The sequence below is a fragment of the Notechis scutatus genome, chromosome 1 (genome assembly GCF_049901735.1).
Source record: "Notechis scutatus isolate UNSWTSFEM ecotype Mainland chromosome 1, rNotScu1.2, whole genome shotgun sequence".
Classification (NCBI taxonomy): domain Eukaryota; kingdom Metazoa; phylum Chordata; class Lepidosauria; order Squamata; family Elapidae; genus Notechis; species Notechis scutatus.
In genome coordinates, this window is record NC_142009.1 from 243318959 (window position 1) to 243338806 (window position 19848).

General features: G+C 36.0%; 1 protein-coding gene across 1 annotated transcript; it reads right to left on the minus strand.

The window, feature by feature from the left end:
* Positions 1–8587: 8587 nt before the first annotated feature.
* C1H11orf58 (chromosome 1 C11orf58 homolog) lies at positions 8588–15233 on the minus strand. Its single transcript, XM_026668335.2, has 5 exons — positions 15026–15233; positions 13139–13222; positions 11114–11174; positions 10022–10131; positions 8588–9619 (listed from the first exon to the last, which is right to left on the minus strand). Exons 1-5 carry the CDS (start codon positions 15089–15091, stop codon positions 9404–9406), a joined length of 537 nt encoding a protein of 178 aa, XP_026524120.1. The 5' UTR covers positions 15092–15233; the 3' UTR covers positions 8588–9403.
* Between the last annotated feature and the right edge of the window lie 4615 nt (positions 15234–19848).

A 19848-nucleotide genomic window follows, 5' to 3' on the forward strand; every position in this document is an offset into this window, starting at 1 on the left:
ATAGATTATTCTGTTAACAGAAAACAACTCTCACCCTGCAAGTCATATATAGATTTATCTGGAAATTGCTTACACCCAGGAGAGAGAGAGAGCGAAGGAAGGAAGGAAGGAAGGAAGGAAGGAAGGAAGGAGAAAGAAAAAAATAGAAATAGATAGATAGATAGATGATAGATAGATAGATAGATAGATAGATAGATAGATAGATAGATAGATAGATAGATGATAGAGATAGATGATAGATGATAGATAAGATAAATAGAGATAAAGATATGAGAATGTGTGGTAAAACATTTCTAAAATACTGAAATATAGTATATGTAAACACTTATAAAAACTTCAAATTGCTGGAAAGTTTGTCATATCTAGAAAGCTATGCTTTTGGTGTCATGTATATTAGATTTAATAATGAGAGTATTTGGCTTGGATTTCAATGTTTATAGGGAAGCTTTAAAGTTTTTAAACATTTTTCAAACCTTTGTAACAATTAGAATGCTATATACTACAGAGAGAATCTATTATCTCAGTTTAATTCATGTTAAATATGGAGAACTATACTATAATATTTCAAACTATAGTGAAATTACTAGTATTGGAATCTATGTTTTTATCCCCAACACTATTCTTTATGAGAGAGAGGGAGAGACAGAGACAAAGAAAGGGAAAGGGAAACCACTTACGTATTCTTGTCAAGAAAAAGACAGATATTTATTTTATTTTATTTTTTATTTATTTGATTTGCCAATTGTTTACAAGATAATAAGTATAAGTGTATACATAGTTGTGAATACATGAAATGGGTACATATAAGAAAAATAAAAGAAGAATAAGAGAAACAATAGGACAGGGACGGTAGGCACGTTGGTGCGCTTATGCACGCCCCCTACAGACCTCTTAGGAAAGGGGTGAGGTCAATAGTAGACAGTCTAAGGTTAAAGTTTTTGGGGTTTGGGAAGAAACTACAGAGTCGGGTAGAGTATTCCAGACATTGACCACTCTATTGCTGAAGTCGTATTTCCTGCAATCAAGTTTGGTGCGGTTAACCTTGAGTTTGTATCTATTGTGTGCTCTTGTGTTGTTATGGTTGAAGCTGAAGTATTCATTGACAGGTAGGACATTGCAATGTATGATTTTATATACCATGCTTAAATCAGACCGAAGACGGCGTAATTCAAGGTTTTCTAGTTCTAGAATTTCAAGTCTGGTGGCATAAGGTATTCTACAACGAATAGAGGAGTGGAGAACTCTTCTTGTGAAATATTTCTGGACTTTCTCAATTGTGCTAATATCAGATATGTAATGTGGGTTCCAGACTGATGAACTGTATTCGAGTATTGGTCTAGCAAATGTTTTGTATGCTCTGGTTAGTAGTGTGATATTACCAGAGAAAAAGCTACGTAGGATTAGGTTAACAACTCTTAATGCCTTTTTGGCTATGTAGTTGCAGTGGGCTCTAGCACTTAGATCATTAGAGGTGAGTATTCCAAGGTCCTTTACAGAGCTTGGGTCATCAACAAGATCTTGACTATTCAGCTTGTATTTTATTTTCTGATTTTTTTGCCAATATGTAAGACAGAGCATTTATTTGTTGAGATTTGAAGTTGCCATTTGTTTGACCATTCTGATACATAGTCAAGATCTTTTTGTAGGGTAGCAGTATTGTCTGTGGTATTGAACAGCTTTACATCATCAGCGAAAAGAACGCAATTGCTCTTAATATGATCACAGAGGTCATTTATGTAGAGTATGAAGAGAGTTGGTCCTAGAACACTGCCTTGGGGGACAAAGTCACCAGAAATAGATCCTGAGTCAAAGGAGATGCTATTTTTTAAATCAACATATTTAATCAGAAGATGTTTAAGACAGTTTAAGAAAAAGATTTGACATTGGGGAGGTGGGTCAGAATTTTAATGAAGACAACCTTGGCCATTCTGATAAAAAAACTTTCTTTGCTAAATGAAATCCCTCTTGTTCATCTTCATTTCTCAGTTGCCTTTAATACAATCACCCATGGAGACTTGAGTAAGACAAGAAAAGGTAACACAATATTTTTATTCACCAAAGTTGGTTACAAAACCATTTGGGAATCATGACTTTACACTGTTATATTTGTTGACAAAACCCCACAAGGATCTATTTCTCTTTTATGCTTTTTAACATCTGAAGCAGCTGAATGAGGTAATCTGAGATGTAAATCTATATAAAAATGGGAGAACACATCGTTGCCAATGCTATATTCATTGCAAATTATTCTTTATTTTGCTCAGTCATTTTACTTTTAAATTTTGATATTTGAAACTGGCTGAAAACGTTTGAGCTCCTCTGTTTTATTGCAGTTATATTTGGTTTATTTTGGTTTTCATTGCACTGAATATTTGATTTTTTAAAATATGCTCCATAAACATATTTTTACATGGTGTACTTTATAGATTTGAGAAATATGAAGAACTAACTTAGTAGTATCCCTCAATATTCATATTGTCCTAACCGCAATATAGAAAGAAACTTCAGATCTGGTTTGGAATTAGACTGGTATGTGGTCATGCTAATTACAACCAACAGTATAATAGATCTGATTTTGTTTTGTCTCAGCTTTTTGTTTTGTAGTACTTCATTTTTTACAGTTCCATACCCGTTGTACACTGGCAAGAGTCCACCAGTGGGTGGCTTTAGAATCTGAAAAAATAAATATAACTATATTATAACTTAGTGCTGTGTGTGAATGCTGCCATTCTCTGACCACCTAATTCCAGATGCCACCTAGAAACAAAAGCAGGCTTTGCAAAGATGCAAGACAAAACAGAAAATGCAACAACCGCAAATGTTTGATGGAGGGGGGAACATGTACAAAAAGATTAAAACCTGAATGATATAACTGGTAATTATCAAGACTGTCATTGAAACCAGCCTGTGGTACACTATTTCATTGCTGGTATATGTGTACAGTGCAAGTATTTTGGTATGTTCATTTACTTTCTTATCATACATTGGCCACAGAAGCCTAAACTTCTCCTAGTTTCTTAAGAAATAATAAAACAAGTGATAAAAGGAATGTCATAACTTCTTTCTCACACTCTGCCATTTTTTTAAAAAAATCCCATCAACTAACTTGAAGAGCAGACTTTACTGCCTCTATATTATTTTTAGTAATGAATCTTTTCTCACAAGGCTGTCATGAAATGAGGAAAGCAGAATATTGTTTCTAAACGGTTTGGCTGCTTTAGTTCCAGGCCCGTTTGTCTTCATCATGATTATCAATCTTCTTCAGTACCAACAACCTTGTGGTGAAGGATGTGGCTCCTTTTCAGATGCCATGTGCAAAGGCTTGACGTTTCAGGTGAAAGTCTGATAAAAGGAGATTACTTTCTTCAAATCAAACACATCTCCTGTCCCCTCCATCTTTGCTGAGGCACTTGCTTGCTATGTTTCTCCCAATGCTTCATAAGGCCTCAAAGCGAATAAAGATGCCAAGCTTTGATTAAGAAACCCAGCCGGGGCATTGATTCTCTTTGTCTCCATGTTATAGAGGCAGCTTCAGTGCATAATTTAATCTCTTCAGGGAACTGTGGTGAATCCACAAGAGATTTCCACCAGCAGCCCTCCTTGACATGAGAACTAGCATGCACATGATCTTTGATGTGAATTCCCTAACCATAGCCTGAGAAGGACCTGTGGCCTTTGATGCTGCCCTAAAAATTGGGCTTTCTGAAAGAAACTTTGAGCCTCCTTTCTTAGAAACACCTGATGAGATCCTATTTTCTGAGGCCATAGAAGGGTTTTTCCCCATAGTGCAGTGGAGCAAAACATGTTTTCCCCTGGCTATTAGACTCCTTTTATTTTATTCTTTTTAACTGATATTTTCTCTTTTATTAAGAATCTTGAAAAGTCTAGGCATATTGTGGCATTTCATACCATAGCTGGACAGGACACATGTGACTGTTCTATTATATTAAAGCACAGCCCTAACAATACATGAAAATAATTTTGGAAGGAAAAAATTGGGCGCCTGATCTCCCTGATAATTATTTCTGTGAAAATATTTTCCTTCCTTCCTTCCTTCCTTCCTTCCTTCCTTCCTTCCTTCCTTCCTTCCTTCCTTCCTTCCTCACCTTATGACTCCTTTCCTGAAGCAGGACACTCCAAGCAGGATTATTCAAAGAGAACATTTGTCGTATTGCTAAAATGACAAATGTTGGATCAGGCATCCAAGCAGTTTTCATCTATGGAATACCTATGGAAGCCAACTTATGGAATGTTTGCATTCATATCTTAATCAGAATTAAGTTTAGGGTTTCAATTATTTCCAATTGGTTGAATTCTTTGGTGTTCCTTCCACAGTATGAAATGCAGTACCTTCAGCAGCTATATTTACCATTTTTTCCATCTTAATGAAGAAACCAGTCTTCATCTAGGCTCCCTTGAGTTGCCTTGAAGGTGATTTTATTTAGTTGATCTAACTCTCACTTTTTCAAGATTATGTTCATAATGCTCCCACTGCCTGTTTATCCTCACAGCAATCCTATGAGGTAGTTTGGGCTGAGACAGAGTGACTAACTGAAATGCATTAAAATATGGCTCCGCCTTGATTGTTTTTGCAAGTGTGGTCACCAAGTTAAGTCCACCCTTTGATTTTGTAATTCCTGTCTAGTTTTAAGTTCCCCATTCTCATTTAGAATTTTTTTGAAGTTAATAAGATTTGGATGTATCAATGCTTCCATTGTAGAAAGCCAGACTGGTATTTTCCTATAGTTTTGTGATTTAATTTTTTCCCATACTAAAAGTAAAGCATTCCTCACATGACTTTGAAAATATCTGTATGCAGTACTCCTTCCATACAATTAAAAAGCATGCCACCCTAATTGAAGATCATGTCCCTCCAATAACAGTAATCTTTTATACCTCAAATTTATCCATTCTTTTACGCATGTAAGTAGAGATTCCTGATAATATAGCTCCCAATCCAGTAGCCCCAAACCCCCATTGCCTTTAGACCCTGTAACATTTTCATTCTTGCTTTGTTCCCTTGCCAAATATATTTCAAAATTGTTTTATTTAATTATTCAAAATACTTTTTCTCTAGTTTTATCGGTATTGTTTGAAATAAAAAATTGGTAATTTAGTAATATATTCATTTTTATGGTAGCTATTCTCCCTATCATTGACAGTTGTAAATTCTTCCATTTCTCCAACTCCAACTTAATTTGTTGCATAAACTTTGTGTAGTTATCATCTTTAATTGTTGCACATCTTGCTGTTAAGTAGATTCCTAAATATTTCAGTTTCTTTACTATCTGAAGGTCTATTTTCTTTATCAATTCATTTCTGTTTATCTGTAAGGTTTTTTACTATTATTGTAGTTTTTTCTTTATTTTCAATCCTGCAACTTCGTCATCTTAAGTATTGCAACATACTGACTAGCACTGCTAATCAGGTGGCTCCTAATAATTTTCTGAAGTACAATTTAAAATTGAAAGCATAGCTCATTTTTTAAGGATGGCCAGCTAAGACTACACAAAGCAGCAGCATAATTTATAAAAAATGTGTTCTTTAATTTTAAACCTTGGTTTATCAATGAAAAAGCAACCACACCTAAACATTCATTGAAACTTGCTTTACAAAAAAAAAAAAAAGAAAGAAACTTGCTTTACAGATCCTTGCACACTTTCTTGGGCAGATAAGTTCCCAGATCTGAATGCCATCATGTTAAAATGGCATGTCCTATTAAATCACACTTTTAGGCAGTGCAATTTTAGGCTGAGAATATTAAGTACTTTGAAGGTCAAGTCCCATACTAACCCAGCATTTTATTTCTCATCAGCCCAAATGTTTCTGGGATTCTGACAACCAGATGACAGAACAGGACATCTCCCCCATTCATTGGTCTCCTGACAGTGTTATTTATTCAGAAATAAATTGGTGACTCGGGGACCAATAGTCTTCACTCATCTTGTCCTCTATGAATTTCTCCATTTCAGAGCCTTTCAGATTAGTGATCATCATCACACGTCAGTGTAATAAATGCAACAGGATACTTACGTTTTATGTGATGTATTCTCCTTCTTACGGTACTAGTTTCATTACGGTACTAGTTTCAATGACCCTCATGACTGCAGGGTTTTACATATCTTGATCATGTCCCCTCTTTTTATTCTGTTCTAGTTTAGTCTCAAAAGGTCAATGTTTGATAAATATTTTGTTCTCCTTTGCTCCTTTTTGCAGTTGTAGTTTTTTCCCCCAAACATTGTCACCAGAACTGTACAGTATTCCAGAACTCTAATGTACAGTAAGGTAGGCATACTTTATTGGTGAGTTTATTTTCAATCCTTTTCTTAACGATCGCTAACATGAAACTTGCTTTTGGTAGCTCCCAAACACAACCATTAAGCTAGTCATCATGACCCCCAAATAATAAAGTTAATTTGTCCCAGTGTGCATTATTTTACACCCACATGAAATGAACTGCAGGGTTTCTGTTTGGTTGACCATTGAGTTTTCACTATCCTGAATAATTTGATATAATCCATAAACTTGCCTAGCTACCTGCTTACCCTGTATCATGATCAGTAACTTAAAAATTACTGGGACCTGTAATTTTGGATTCTTGAAGACTTTATTTTGAATTTCCTTTCACTGAGAAAACTTAATACCAGTATTTATCCCTATTCTATTTTTTCTAATTAACAAAACATTCTAGAAGACTGGTGGGAAGGATTTACCCTTGCAGAATCCAGAGTGATTTTCTTTCAGCAAGGTTTATTGTTCCATAGACCTTTTTAAAAATTCTTTCTACAAATCCACACAGAACAGAAAGTAAGAATACCTGCCTGAAATTTTCTGTCTAATGACTGCTTTTAAAATTTGGTATTGTGCTGGCTACTTTCACGTGTTTTTGCAGAGGTAACTTTTTACTAAAATATTCAGTTGGAAGCCACCAAGACTTTTTGGCTTTTGAATTCTGCAGTTTCTCAAGATATGCTAAAAATAACTTTTCATTATCCTTGTTTATTTAGTTGTTCCAATTGCCTCAAGAAAATCTGCCTATTCATGACATCTTTTGTTGTGGGAAAATTGCAATCTTTGCTCCAGGTAGCCAAATCACCATAAAATCTATGCATGTCACTATTTTTTTCAGCATTTCTAAAGATCGCAGCTAAAAGATCTTTGCCTCCATTTGATTCATCCTCAACATACCCTCTTTCCCTAAAACTTTTATTTTGCCTGAAAGCAGTTGACATTCTGGACTTTGGATTAAATTATCATAACCTGCTACTTGCAACTATCCTGAAGAGAACAGAGTTGGGAGCTCATTGTACAGAGTACAAACTCACAAGTTATGTCTAATAGTCAAGACACTTGTACTTTACTATGCAACAGCCAGTAACCCTCACTGGTCTTCTTTCATACCAATTATTAGTAACATTTAATTTTTTTCTCTTTAGGAACTACATAACAAAAAAGATGGCCAGTATTGTATGAGTTCATATTCCCTGTCAGTAATAGGTTTGCCTTGATGTTTTGTCAGTTTGCTCTTCCCCTTTTCACTTCTTGACAAAGCTCTACTTCAGTCAGCATTTTCTTTAGCAAACCTTGACTAGGAATGACAATTTCAAAGAATAAGCCTCTTAAGCAGTTCATGGAATTTCGTAGGAAGCATATTAAAGTAATATCACAAGAATGCCAGCAAGTCCTCTAATCTCAAATGAGCGAATCTATCCATTTGCAAACAGAGGCAGCAAGGCTTGGGGTTTTACTCCCATTTTTCCAATGTAAAGGGAAGAAACACCTCAGCTTCTTCTGTCAAGGTGCAGCAGTCTAAACCTGCAGTTGGAGTTAAGATTATATCAGCAACCTGAGACTAGTTCTTACATCTTGACCTCCTTTTGCTGGCTCTGGTTATGTGCCCAGTGCAGCCACAGGAAGTATATAATGTCATTCCATTAGTCACAATTCTTATTCCCTCTTGATCAGATTTACACCCTCTCCCTCAAAAACTATCCTGTCCCCATTTGCCCTCCCTGTTCACTCCCTCTGACCACAAGCTGCCAATTACTTCTCCTTTCAATTCTTTCTAAAGCGTAGCCTGTACAACTTAGATCTTAACACAGAAACCAAATACAGGTGTGTTTCCTGTACCATGAAAATTGGAAAGCAAATCTTGGAAGGGCTGTTGATGCTACGGAAGAGCATTATGAGAGACAAGATGGACAGAATACCTACATTAGCAGAGAATATAATTAAGCATTAAGTGAGCAATAAATTAGGGGTTCTTTTTGCGTCAAATACAAATTTGTGACTATACCATAACATACTTTTCCACTAATTGAAACCCTCACATTATCTAATTGTATTTTAAGCAGGACAGTGAATTTATGATTGACTGGTAATGAGAACTAGCAAACTATATAAAATATTGAGTCAACTAGAACTATTATGCAAAAATATATTTACTACGTAAATCATAGTAAAAGGAGCACAAATGCTGTAGCCTAGCTTCTTGAACCAAATGTCTTCTACATATATAACAGCCCCACAATATTTGAAAAGCACCAGTTTGGAGGAAATTATTGTACTCAAACCAATACACACAAACACAGGCACATACTTTAATACATATGGTTTGTTATGGTTTATTTGGATAAACCATATTAAACTCAATTGATTTCAATGAATTTACTAATTAATGAATTCTGAGAAAACTGGGGTAACTTATAATACTTAAGATTTTCTTTTCAAGAGTGAAAAGAAAATCAAATTTCTTTTGTTAATTTTTTAAGATCTATCTAGAGTGTCTGTATAGGCATAACACAATTTACCCATAATGCCTCTCGAAGAGATTCCTCTCTTCATTAAAAGACTGTTCTGCCATTCCTTGTCTTGACATAATTTTGAAATCGGTTCATTCACACACGTGCATCCAACAGATATATAGTGTTGCAAAATGTAATGCAGCACATATCTTACAATACGGTTTATCTTGGATGATAAGCAGGACAAAAGAAGCTCCCATTCTTTCTTTTTAATAATTATACCATCCAAAACCCCAGCAAAAATTGCTTTAAAAAAATAAAGCACCTGTTAAGGACATTAAATACCATTTCAATAAGTCATTTAACAAACTTAAGAAAAATTCAATAGCCTTCATGGAATATGAAGAGAGAGAGAAAGAATCTAAAGGCAGGTTGAGAACTAAGTACATCCCCCACTCAAATTTTATTTTCGTATCTTACAAAACAAAATGGGCAGTCATGCTGAGAAAAATAGGTTCTTGGTGTGGTGCTGCAAATGCAAACCCTCCTCTTTTCTCTAAAAGGCCTTATTAAAACCACCAAGGGAAGAAGATCTGTGCCGTAAGCAGTCCAAGACTTTGCACTGTAACCAGAAGGCTCACTCTGCCTACACTCGGCAGCTAAGTGCCGCTGGATTTAACAAACATCATTTTATAGCTGCTTTTTGCATCTTTCTTGGCTTGCGGGTCCTCGGAGTTGCTGTTTTTTTCAGCCGACGGTGGGTCTTCGGCAACTTCGTCTTGCTCAGAGTCAGAATCACTTTCGGAGTCTTCTGAACTTTCTGACCCCGAGGAATCTCGCGTCTCCTCTGGTGCTGCTTCTTTGTCCTCCTCCAACTAAAGAAAATATTTGGATGCAGAGAGAGAAAAATTTCTATGAGCTTGTTTTGCTTTTCAGATGCCTTTCTTTTGTGGGTTGTTTACAAGATCAATACATGCAGAAATAGGAGCCTGGTTGATATATCACAGGTATTTAACTTTAATCACTTACTAGTGCAGTATTCTTTTTAAGTTATAGCAAAAGAAGCCTAATATTACTACCTACGGGTGGAAAGCCATGTTGGCTATGAGGGATGATATTTGCTATCTATGTAATGTGACAAAGAATGAGATTTGTGAAAGTTTGCCCCATTTAACCACTAGCCAATTCAAAGTGAATTACATAATACATGTACTGTACAGAGTGAAATACAGCAAAGAAAGACTCTTGAGCCTCTGTCTCAGCCAAAGGAAGATTACCTCACTGAAACCAAGCCCACAATGCCGCCGGTTCCTTCCTGACATGGTGCTATCCATACTCTGCTGAAACTGAGTCTCCAGCTCATCATTCATTTTCTTATCTTCTTCCCCTATAGAGTTACATATGTTGATTACCATACAGTCAAATAACAAATCCTAAATTTCAACAAAAAAGGAGGAGAATTAGATTTTATCCAACGCACAAGAAGAGTTCATTTCTAATGGCACAGGGTTACTTCTCTCCCATTGTTTCTGTCCACTCAGTGCAGAATGGGTACACAACAGTTCTATTAAAGGTTTCCATTTTGTAGGACCTAGGAAGATAATTTATCTGGATGCTGAAACAGCATCTGCCCAGATATATGGATGATCGCCACTCACCTGACGTTTCAATAAGCCCTTAAACCTGAGCTTTGGTCCCAGGCCCGGGATTAAATGTATGTGTGTGAGGGATCTGATGTGCTGTGGTTTAATGTGTGGTGAAATGTAATCTGGATTCTCAGGGAGAAGCTGAATTCCAGAGTGCAAAAAGCAATTAAGCATAAAAAGTTTGCCTGGGAAGAAGAGAGTTAAGAAGGCTCCTCCATTGCTATTCCCAGGGTATATCAATAGTGAAATTTCTGTCTACAGGTGAGGATCAATATAGGAACTGCTCAGAAATAACTCTGTGTTTTTCTTGGTTCTTGGGCCAACAATGGCTGTTTTTAGTGGAGGCTCTTTTGTCTAGGTTTTTAACTGTTTTAACTTGGGGGACAGATAATAATGTATTGAATGAAACAGTAATAAATAATATTGTTTGAGGACAAAACTAGAACGCTACCCATAAACAGAACTTTCTGATGCTTTTTGCACAAACAGCATCATGATAGTCACAGACTATTTATAGCACTACTTACACATAGCACTTCAGAAGAATGGCGGAGAGCCACTAGCAGTTAGTGGCCAAAAAGATGGCTTTGAACATGAGAAATATCAAATCTATATGGCATATGGGTAAATCAATCAGAAAGGTAAAGTTTCCTAGAAAACACCTTTGTATAAGTGTCAAATATATGGACACTTATTCCCCTTCAAAACTTTGGTTAAACTGACCTGTTCTAAAATGAGAAGTTGATCGATGATCTCCAATAACAAGGCGTCCAGTGTGTTCTTTCTTGAAGAAAACATAGATTATTCTCACACAATGATTCTATTTTTCTATTAAAGACTGATTTATTATGGCATGGGCTTTCAAGGTTGCAGACCATTTTCCCCAAAGCATTATTTGACAATATTAAACATGTTATGTTTCAAATAAGTATCAGGCAACCCTAGGGAGACTTACATGCCATTAACCAACCAAATCATACTCAAATTACAACTCAGCTTTAGATTTTTGTGACCACCTTGAAATGTGGTGCTGTTATCAGTTTGGCTGGCTTCAAAAAAGAGTTGGACCAATTGATGGAAATTATGGGGAAATTATGGCAGTGTAATGGTCTCTGAAGGTTGTCTGATGAGAGACTAGTGGATTTTCTTATGCACTTGGATAACCAACATTAGAGACTGATAGACTAGACGGGCCAGTGATCCAATCCAGCAGGGCAACTACTTATGTTCTTATTTTGCACCACAATTTCCACGGTTTGTATTTGAGGAATGGCATAACACATTGAATAAGCAATTAAAATCATTCTGCTAAAGGAACAACAAAAAACCATTTAACATGCTGTTTGCAGCAAAGATAATAAACTGAAAGACAAGCCAAATATTCTTCAGGTTTTTTTTTTAAAGAAAATCAATTTCATTGTACTTCCACAAATTCCTTTTGAAAATTATTTACATCCACTTTCGTTTCAAATGAGCAACCCTTACCAAAAATTAAAAAGAAAAACAATTAAAACAATTAACTCTGAACCCAAAGGGTTTTCTAAAAAAGGAAAGTGAACTTTCCCACTTTTTTCTTTGAAAATGTTTCACTTCTCATCCAAGAAATTTATTTACATAGTTTCTGACTGACTGGTGGGAAAACTAGTCCCCACCAGTCAGTTATAACTGACAAAGGTCCTTGGATGAGAAGCAACATGTTTTCAAAGGAAAAAGAAGAAGAAAGTCCAGTTGCCTTTTTTGAAAAAGCACCTTTGCAATAACCATGACCTGGATGATTGAGAATCTCCATAGATAACTAACACCAAAGCAAAGTTGGAAATGTATTATTTTCTAGCTGATTTGGCTTACACCTCCCACAACATTTGTCTTAGGTCATACTGATAACATGGCTCAAGATACACTTTAAATATTAATTGCTGGGAAACAAGAGTAGGAGAACATGTCAATTTCATGCTGAAAGTGTATGTTTTCTTCCATAAACGAGCTTTTACTAGTGCTACTACTAATATTCTATAGAATTGTAAGCAAGGTTATAGGTATTGCATTGAAACTCTGTGAATTGTAACAATGAATGGGTGCAATAAGATTCATTCACTTCACCATACAATTAGTTAATATCTCCAACCTTTTTCCATTCAACCATATTCACTGAAAAAAATAAATGTACATATTAACTGTATATATTAGAAACCAATTTTCTTGTTTAAATAAAAAGCTCCAGAGTAGTACTTCTTAATGCTCTTTAAAAAATTAAGTTGTACTAGCTGGTTATGGTTCATAGATGACTACTTGTGTTGTTAGAAGTATGAGTATTTTACAATGACATCAGGATGAATGAAAATTGTATTATTGAGAAGATGTAGTGGCCCTGATCTGAAAAGTTAATTCACATAAAGTTGATAGAGACAGCAATAAAATTCCATTTAGAAAAATAATTGCAAGATTCCATGGTCATACACAGTTACACAAAACATCAGACAAAACACCAAACAGGTAAACGTTAATTCATAAGCAAAAAGCATTACATTCTGCCACAATTGTTTCATCAGGTATTTTGATTCTGACACACAAAGATTTATGAAATAAATTTCACTTATACTTCTGAAAATTTACTTATTAGATAGTGATATTTTAAGAACTTGTATTCTTATAAAAAAAGAGAAAACCAAGCAAATCTGCTTTGAAAGTTGTGCACTAAAAATCCCTTCTATAATCATTATACTGCTAGGATGAAAGTTAAAACCTTACTTTTCCAGCACCCATCAGCCTTAGGAACTTTTGTTTCCTTTCTTCATTACCCAAGTCAGCGGCCTCCCAGCTCCCAGCTCCTGGCTGAAAAACAAAATATAGTTCTTAGACACATTAAAAGAAAAACAAATCAACCAGTTAGTTCATACAGATAGTATATTTATAATATAACTTTCACTGCAGCTATAAACATGTAATAAGCTCCATATGGCTGCACCATATTTGCCTATCTACTTCCCATAAACCCTAGGTTTTTTTTAAAAAAAAATACTGTCATGGGTTGCAAGGAAAATATTTCAATCCTGGATAATACACTTCTAGTAGGTAGCATTAGAGCTCAAATCAACAAAGCTATGTAGTAACAATTTCCTGCTGATAACAATTTCCTGCTGATACCTTCCAATGGCTAATACATATTATAGTTCCAAACACAAAATATGGAAATAATGCAAGAGATGGATAATTTCCTTTTTACAAAAGTGGAGGAATAGTGTGAGGGGGAGTAATGCTACTTAGCCAGATAATGAAACATCTGTAAGAAAATAACCAGAGAATACCAAGAGCCCAATATTCTAAGCTACCAATATTCTCTTCTATCGAAATAAAGACAAACCCATCTTAATGAAATTATTAAATGTAAAGCACTGTTTTAATTAATTGAAATACGCCACTTATTTTCAACCTTGCCAGGAACAATTCTCTTCCCCTTTCAACAATGCTGCTATATGACATTACAAAAAGAAGAAACATCTTGTTCCTATCTGCTGAAAGTCGTTCCAAAAGTGCATACCGTAGCCTTAGAAAGCATTCTGAAAATAAAAATCATAGAGTGTAGCATTGCCCATAATGTACAAATATTCAGCCTCTAGTAAGAAAAAAACCATTCTTGGTTATAGATCTCCAAGATCCAGCACAGGAAGCTTATTCCGGGATCCACATTTATACCAAAATCTACTTGTAGCCATCACATTAACTAATAAATGGGATGGTACTTCTAAGCTCCTCAAAGTCTGGAAAAGCACGTTTCTATAGGATTCTATAGCAATAATCTTCTGTATGTTGTATCTCAGATTTTTCTGTTGAAAATCTATATTTAACTCCTCCACAATATGCATACTAGCCCATTCTGGCAAGTGAATATGCATTTCCACCATGCCCCCCCCCCCTTTCTATTTTGGGTACACTGCATCAAAGTATTGTTTGGACTACTACTTAAGGACAAATATTTTTACTCTGCCTTTCCAAAGATTTAATGCCGTCTCCCAAGTCTTATTTCCCACTGGGGGAAGAAGCCGTTTGCATCATGCCAAGGCCTTGCTCCTGAATGCCTGATTCTCAAAGAGCTTTTCAATCCCCCGATTAATCATTATAGATAATAAACTATCTTAAGAAGCCCAAAGGGGTGGCGGTGGGGATCTCAATCAATCAACAGGAAAAAAAAAAACCTCTTTAATTCATTTCCCTGGCAGAAACGAGGCTTCCCTTCGGGCACAAATGTGCAAGACACGGGCCACCTTCTTGAACCACCTTCTCACCCACATGCATCGCTTGACAACTGCCCGCACCGCATGGAAACGGTAGTCCCTCCCTTTCGCCCAGTATGGGAGTTGTAGTCCTTCACTCCTGCCAGAAGGGCGGGTTGAAGCCAGAGGTACTCCCCGAACCAGCCAACGTATGGCAGGGGGGGAACAAATTCTCCTACATAAGCGGGAAAAGTGACCCAAGGCATCCCTGCCATCACCTCTTCCTTCTACCCAGACGGGATGATGGGAAGGGGAACCCCTTTTTCTTCCCCCGCCGGCCCAAGAGTCCCTCCTGCCCTGACCCCCCACCCCGCCTTCCAACTCCCCTCCCCGCAGCGCCCAACTTCTCCCAGCCCTTATTCACATCAGGGGAAGCCGGCCGCTTCACGCCGTGGCCGTGCTCGGGTTTGGACTCCTTGGTGGCGCTCATCTTCCCGACGGCCGACCACCGTCTTGTGAACGGCCGCTTCCCGGCCCTTCCGCTCCTGCAGCTCCTGCCGCCAAACCCTGCCTCTTCCTTCTCGCCTTCTTGCAAGCTTTTGCACAGCGCAAGCGCGAGAGACAGAGCGGGAGGAGGAGGGGGGGGAAACAATTCGGCGGCGCAGGTCAACCGAGAGCTCTCGGGAGTTGTAGTTCTCTCGCTAAGACGCGGGGAAACGTTCGCGGTGGAACATCTTGGAAAGACTGAAACTCCAATTCCCAGAAGCCTCTGTGGCATGGAGCTGGGGAGGTCTTTCTTCGCCGTTTGTCGCGCTCCGTGTGATTGGTTATAAAAGAATTAGGCGGGGAGGAAATTTGATTAGCGATTGGTTACTGAATAAACATTTTGGTCTCGGTCTTTCTCTCTCTCTCTCTCTCTCTCTCTCTCTCTCTCTCCGTCCTCCCCCCGCCCAATTTTTTTCAGGGGTTGAATTCATTTTTTGTCTCTTGCTCTTCAATTCAAAGGGTAGCAAAAATGTGTAGCTAGAATTAGCTAGTAGCATTTTGCTTGGAAAAGAATACAGAATAACGGAATACAGAATAACGGGACCTTTGGAGGTCTTCTAGTCCCACCCCTTGCTCATGCAGAAAACTCCTGTACCATTTCAGACAAATGGTTATCCAATCTTTTCTTTAAAACTTCCAGTGTCGGAACATTCACAACTAATGAGGAAAACTCGTTCCACTGACTAATTGTTCTAACTGACAAGAAATTTCTTCTTAGTTCTAGGTTGCTTCTCTCCTTGATTAGTTTCCATCCATTGCTTCTTGTTTTGCCTTCAGGTGCTTTAGAGATATATTGTGCTATAAAATAATTTGCCTTTCTCTTCTAATCCTGCCTGAGGCTTCCTCATGATACGTACACATGGCTGGTACAGAATAAAAGAGTATGTATTTTTCCCTATAGTTCAGATGCAATAATTAAGAAATTCATTGCTGTGGAAGATACATCCCAACAATGAAATCAATTTTACACATTGTAGTGGAAGGGACTTTAAATTCAAATTAAGGATGACAGAATAATTCAAGAGTTAAGGGAAGGTTTCAAGGCTGCAAAAATCTAAACAGCAACTACACTGAGACGTTTATGCATCTAGAGGTCGACTGGATTTGTGTTCCCCAGGTATTGATAATCCAGCTCTATGCAGGAGTTAATGTAATGTGAATATCCCCAAAGTGCTTTTTCAAGAGGCAACTGGACTTTCTGGTTTTCCTTTGAAGATGTTTTGCTTCTCATCCAAGAAACTTCTTCAGTATTCTTTAGTTTCTTGGGTGAGAAGAAAAACCAGAAAGTCCAGTTGCCTCTTGAAAAGCACCTTTGGACAACCATGACCTGGATGACTGAGAATCTCCATAGACAATCTGAATAGATTGTGAATGTGTAATTTAACAGTTTCTTAGCAATTGTTAAAACATCCAACAAAGGTCTGGAAGTTAGTATTGGGAAAGTATAGTACTGATCTGGAAAGCGGTTTTATTACCTGATTTGTTTCCCCTTTCTACCCTACTTCTGGTTTGCCTCAGTGTTTGACTATGACAAAGCCATAAATATGATATTAAAGACAACTCGAAGGTGATTTTTCCAATCTTGTGTTGTCCAGTTATATGGTTGCTTGTTGTGAACTGTATGATTTAGCAGAAAGGTATTTGCAGTTTATAGAAATAGGTATTTTCATAAAATAAAATCCTCTGGGTGACTTATATAAACCTAATAACTAATCTAGAAAAAAATATATAAACTGGGAAAATCAGAAAAGCAGTGTAAAATGCAAGAGCAAAACTCACAGTTCCTGTTAATAAAAATAAATATTTAAAACAGAAGTCCAACGTTCACAAGTAAATCAGTATGTCTACTTTTACAGTGTTATGGAGAGTTTTGAAAACAAGGCTGCCTTATTCCTTGGAAAGAACTGGATAAAGTGGAACATAATCTCAGGATACACTTTTGTGAACTTGGAACTCTCAAGCCTTAAAAATTTTGGCTGGTGAGTGGGAACATTTATTGATTGATTTATAGTTCATATTTTTATACTGCAATAATTTCCAGCAGGTCCAGGAGAAAATCATACACAGGAATAGAAAGTGTTGTAAATGAAAACGAAGATGGAACTTTCCCCCACATATAGTGGGTTTGTCAGAAATCAAAGCAATTTTAGGCACAAATTCATAACAATAATGCAAAAAGTAGTACGGATTAATATTATAATGAAGGCAGAATTATTTTTATTGGACTTTACTGATGCTGAACTAGACAAAAATATGAGAAACTAGCATATATAGTAAGACAAGATTACTGTATGTACAAAGATGAAAAAATAATGAGATACTTGTAGAAAGTTGGATCATAAACTGACAAAACTTGTCAGTTTAGAAATGGCAAAGCTGCCCAGTTGGGTCAGGGAAAAGCCAATTAGGTTTTTTTAAAATTTGGAAGCCTTATATGGACTTTTTGCTGAAAGAAGAAAATACAGAACTGAAGATTTATGATGTAGGGGCTTAGTAAAGTTTAAAGAGGGAAGGGAAAGGGTAAAGTGGCAATTACTTCATAGAAAGAAGAGCAGCAGTAAAAATCCTGTTTCATTTCTTTTTTTTCACTTCATTTTTCTTTTTCTTTTCATTTTTTAATAGTTTTATTGTATTGTAAATTCTAATATATGCATGCATATATAACATCAGCAGAGCAAAAAAGTTTCTAAAAATTAGACATAAAAGCAAAAAATGGAAATAACTGTACCTATGACAAACTTGTTCTTCAAGTGCTACAAGGTTCTTAAGGAATTTCTAGAAGACCATCAGCTAGTCTGAGAAGGCCATTTCAAGGAGTGCGTCCTTAGGCTTCGTGGATCACCAACAGTTTTCGATGGGGTGTACTTACTAGGCAAAAGTTCTTTACAGGTACCTAGGAACCAAGGCATATTTTAGATTAAAATAAGCACTTGGAACTGAAGTTGGAAACAATGCTGCAACCATAAAACAGTTGTTATATAATTTTATTTATTTATCAAATTTCTACTCCATTCATGTCAGCTAAGTGACTTTGAATGATTTGAAAAGAGATATACATTGCTCAAAAATATAAAGGGAACACAAAAATAAGACATCCTCGATCTGAATGAATGAAATATTCTTTTCTTTTTTAAATTTTATTGGTTTTTTAAAAACAAACATGAACAAACAAAACATAAAAACATCAAGCTATCTTCCATAGGTGTACATACAGTGTGCTGGTTGGTTTACAAATTGTTTTGTGCTTCCATTTCGTAGTCTTCAAATTACAGTTACATTACATATAATCTCATATTGTCAATCAAAAATTAAATACCTTAGTATCATTATTAATCAATCATTTGACTATACTTTTATTCATTCGTGTTTTACAAGATAACCATAATTTACTTAATTTATTTCATAACAGTTCATATTATCATCCCAAATCTATCCTAAAATCATTTTGTAGTTATAATAAGAAAGAAGTACATCTTTATATATTTATTATTTTCTAAAAATCTACATATTTTATTACTGTACTTTGTTGTCTAACCATTGATAGAAAAGATCCCAAATTTTATAAAATTGTTTATCCTCTTGTTCTCTAATTTCAAATGTCAATCTACTCATTTCAGCACATTCCAATATTTTCTTAATGATTTCCTCCTGTGATAGTATTTTCTCATTTTTCCAGTTTTTAGCAAATACAATCCTAGCCCCTGTTAATACATTTACAATCAGGTATTTCAAGTCTTTACTATATATTTCAGGTAAAATTCCCAATAAAAATATTTCTGGTTTCAAGTCTATATGTTTTTTCGTCATTTTTTCCAACCACATGTGGATTTTAGTCCAGTATTTTTTAGCATCCGCACAAGTCCACCACATATGGTAATATGAGGCAGGTGTCTGATGACATTTCCAACATTTTTCGGATTTATTCTTGAACATTCTTGCTATTCTTGTCGGGGGGAAATGCCACCTGTAAAACATCTTATACAAATTTTCTTTATATGCTGTTGACATTGTCATTTTATAATTTTGAGAGCACAATTTTTTCCATTTCTCTAAATCAATCCCATATCCAAAATTCTTCCCCCAAGCAATCATAGTTTCTTTAACTTGTTCTTCTTCTAGTTTAATTTCTAATAGATATCCATACAATTTTTTAATCACCTTTTCATCAGTACCTGTCAAAATCTTATCTAAGTCAGTCAGTTTATCATAGAAACCTTCTGTTTTAAAATCTTTATCATACCTTGAATGTATTTGCGCATATGAAAACCAATTCATCTTTATACCTTGTTCCTCTAGTTTTTGCATAGATTTAAGTTCACCCTTTTCATTCAGTATTTCACCATATCTAACTGTTTGTTCCTTTTTGTATATTATAGGATACGAGAATGCTTCAATAGTCGATAACCAGACTGGAATTTTCAAGTAACATTGTCTTTTAATCTTCTCCCAGTTTAACCACAGAGACTCCCGTATATAATGTCTTCTAAAATACCCCTGTGTTTTAGTTCCTTTGTACCATAAAAAAGCATGCCACCCCAACAACAAATCATGTCCTTCTAATGTCAACAATCTAGCATTTCTTAGTGTTATCCATTCTTTAACCCACATCAGATTTGTAGCTTGGTAGTACAATTCCCAATTAGGCAAACCAAATCCTCCTCTAATTCTAGCACCTTGCAAAAGTTTTAACTTTATTCTCGC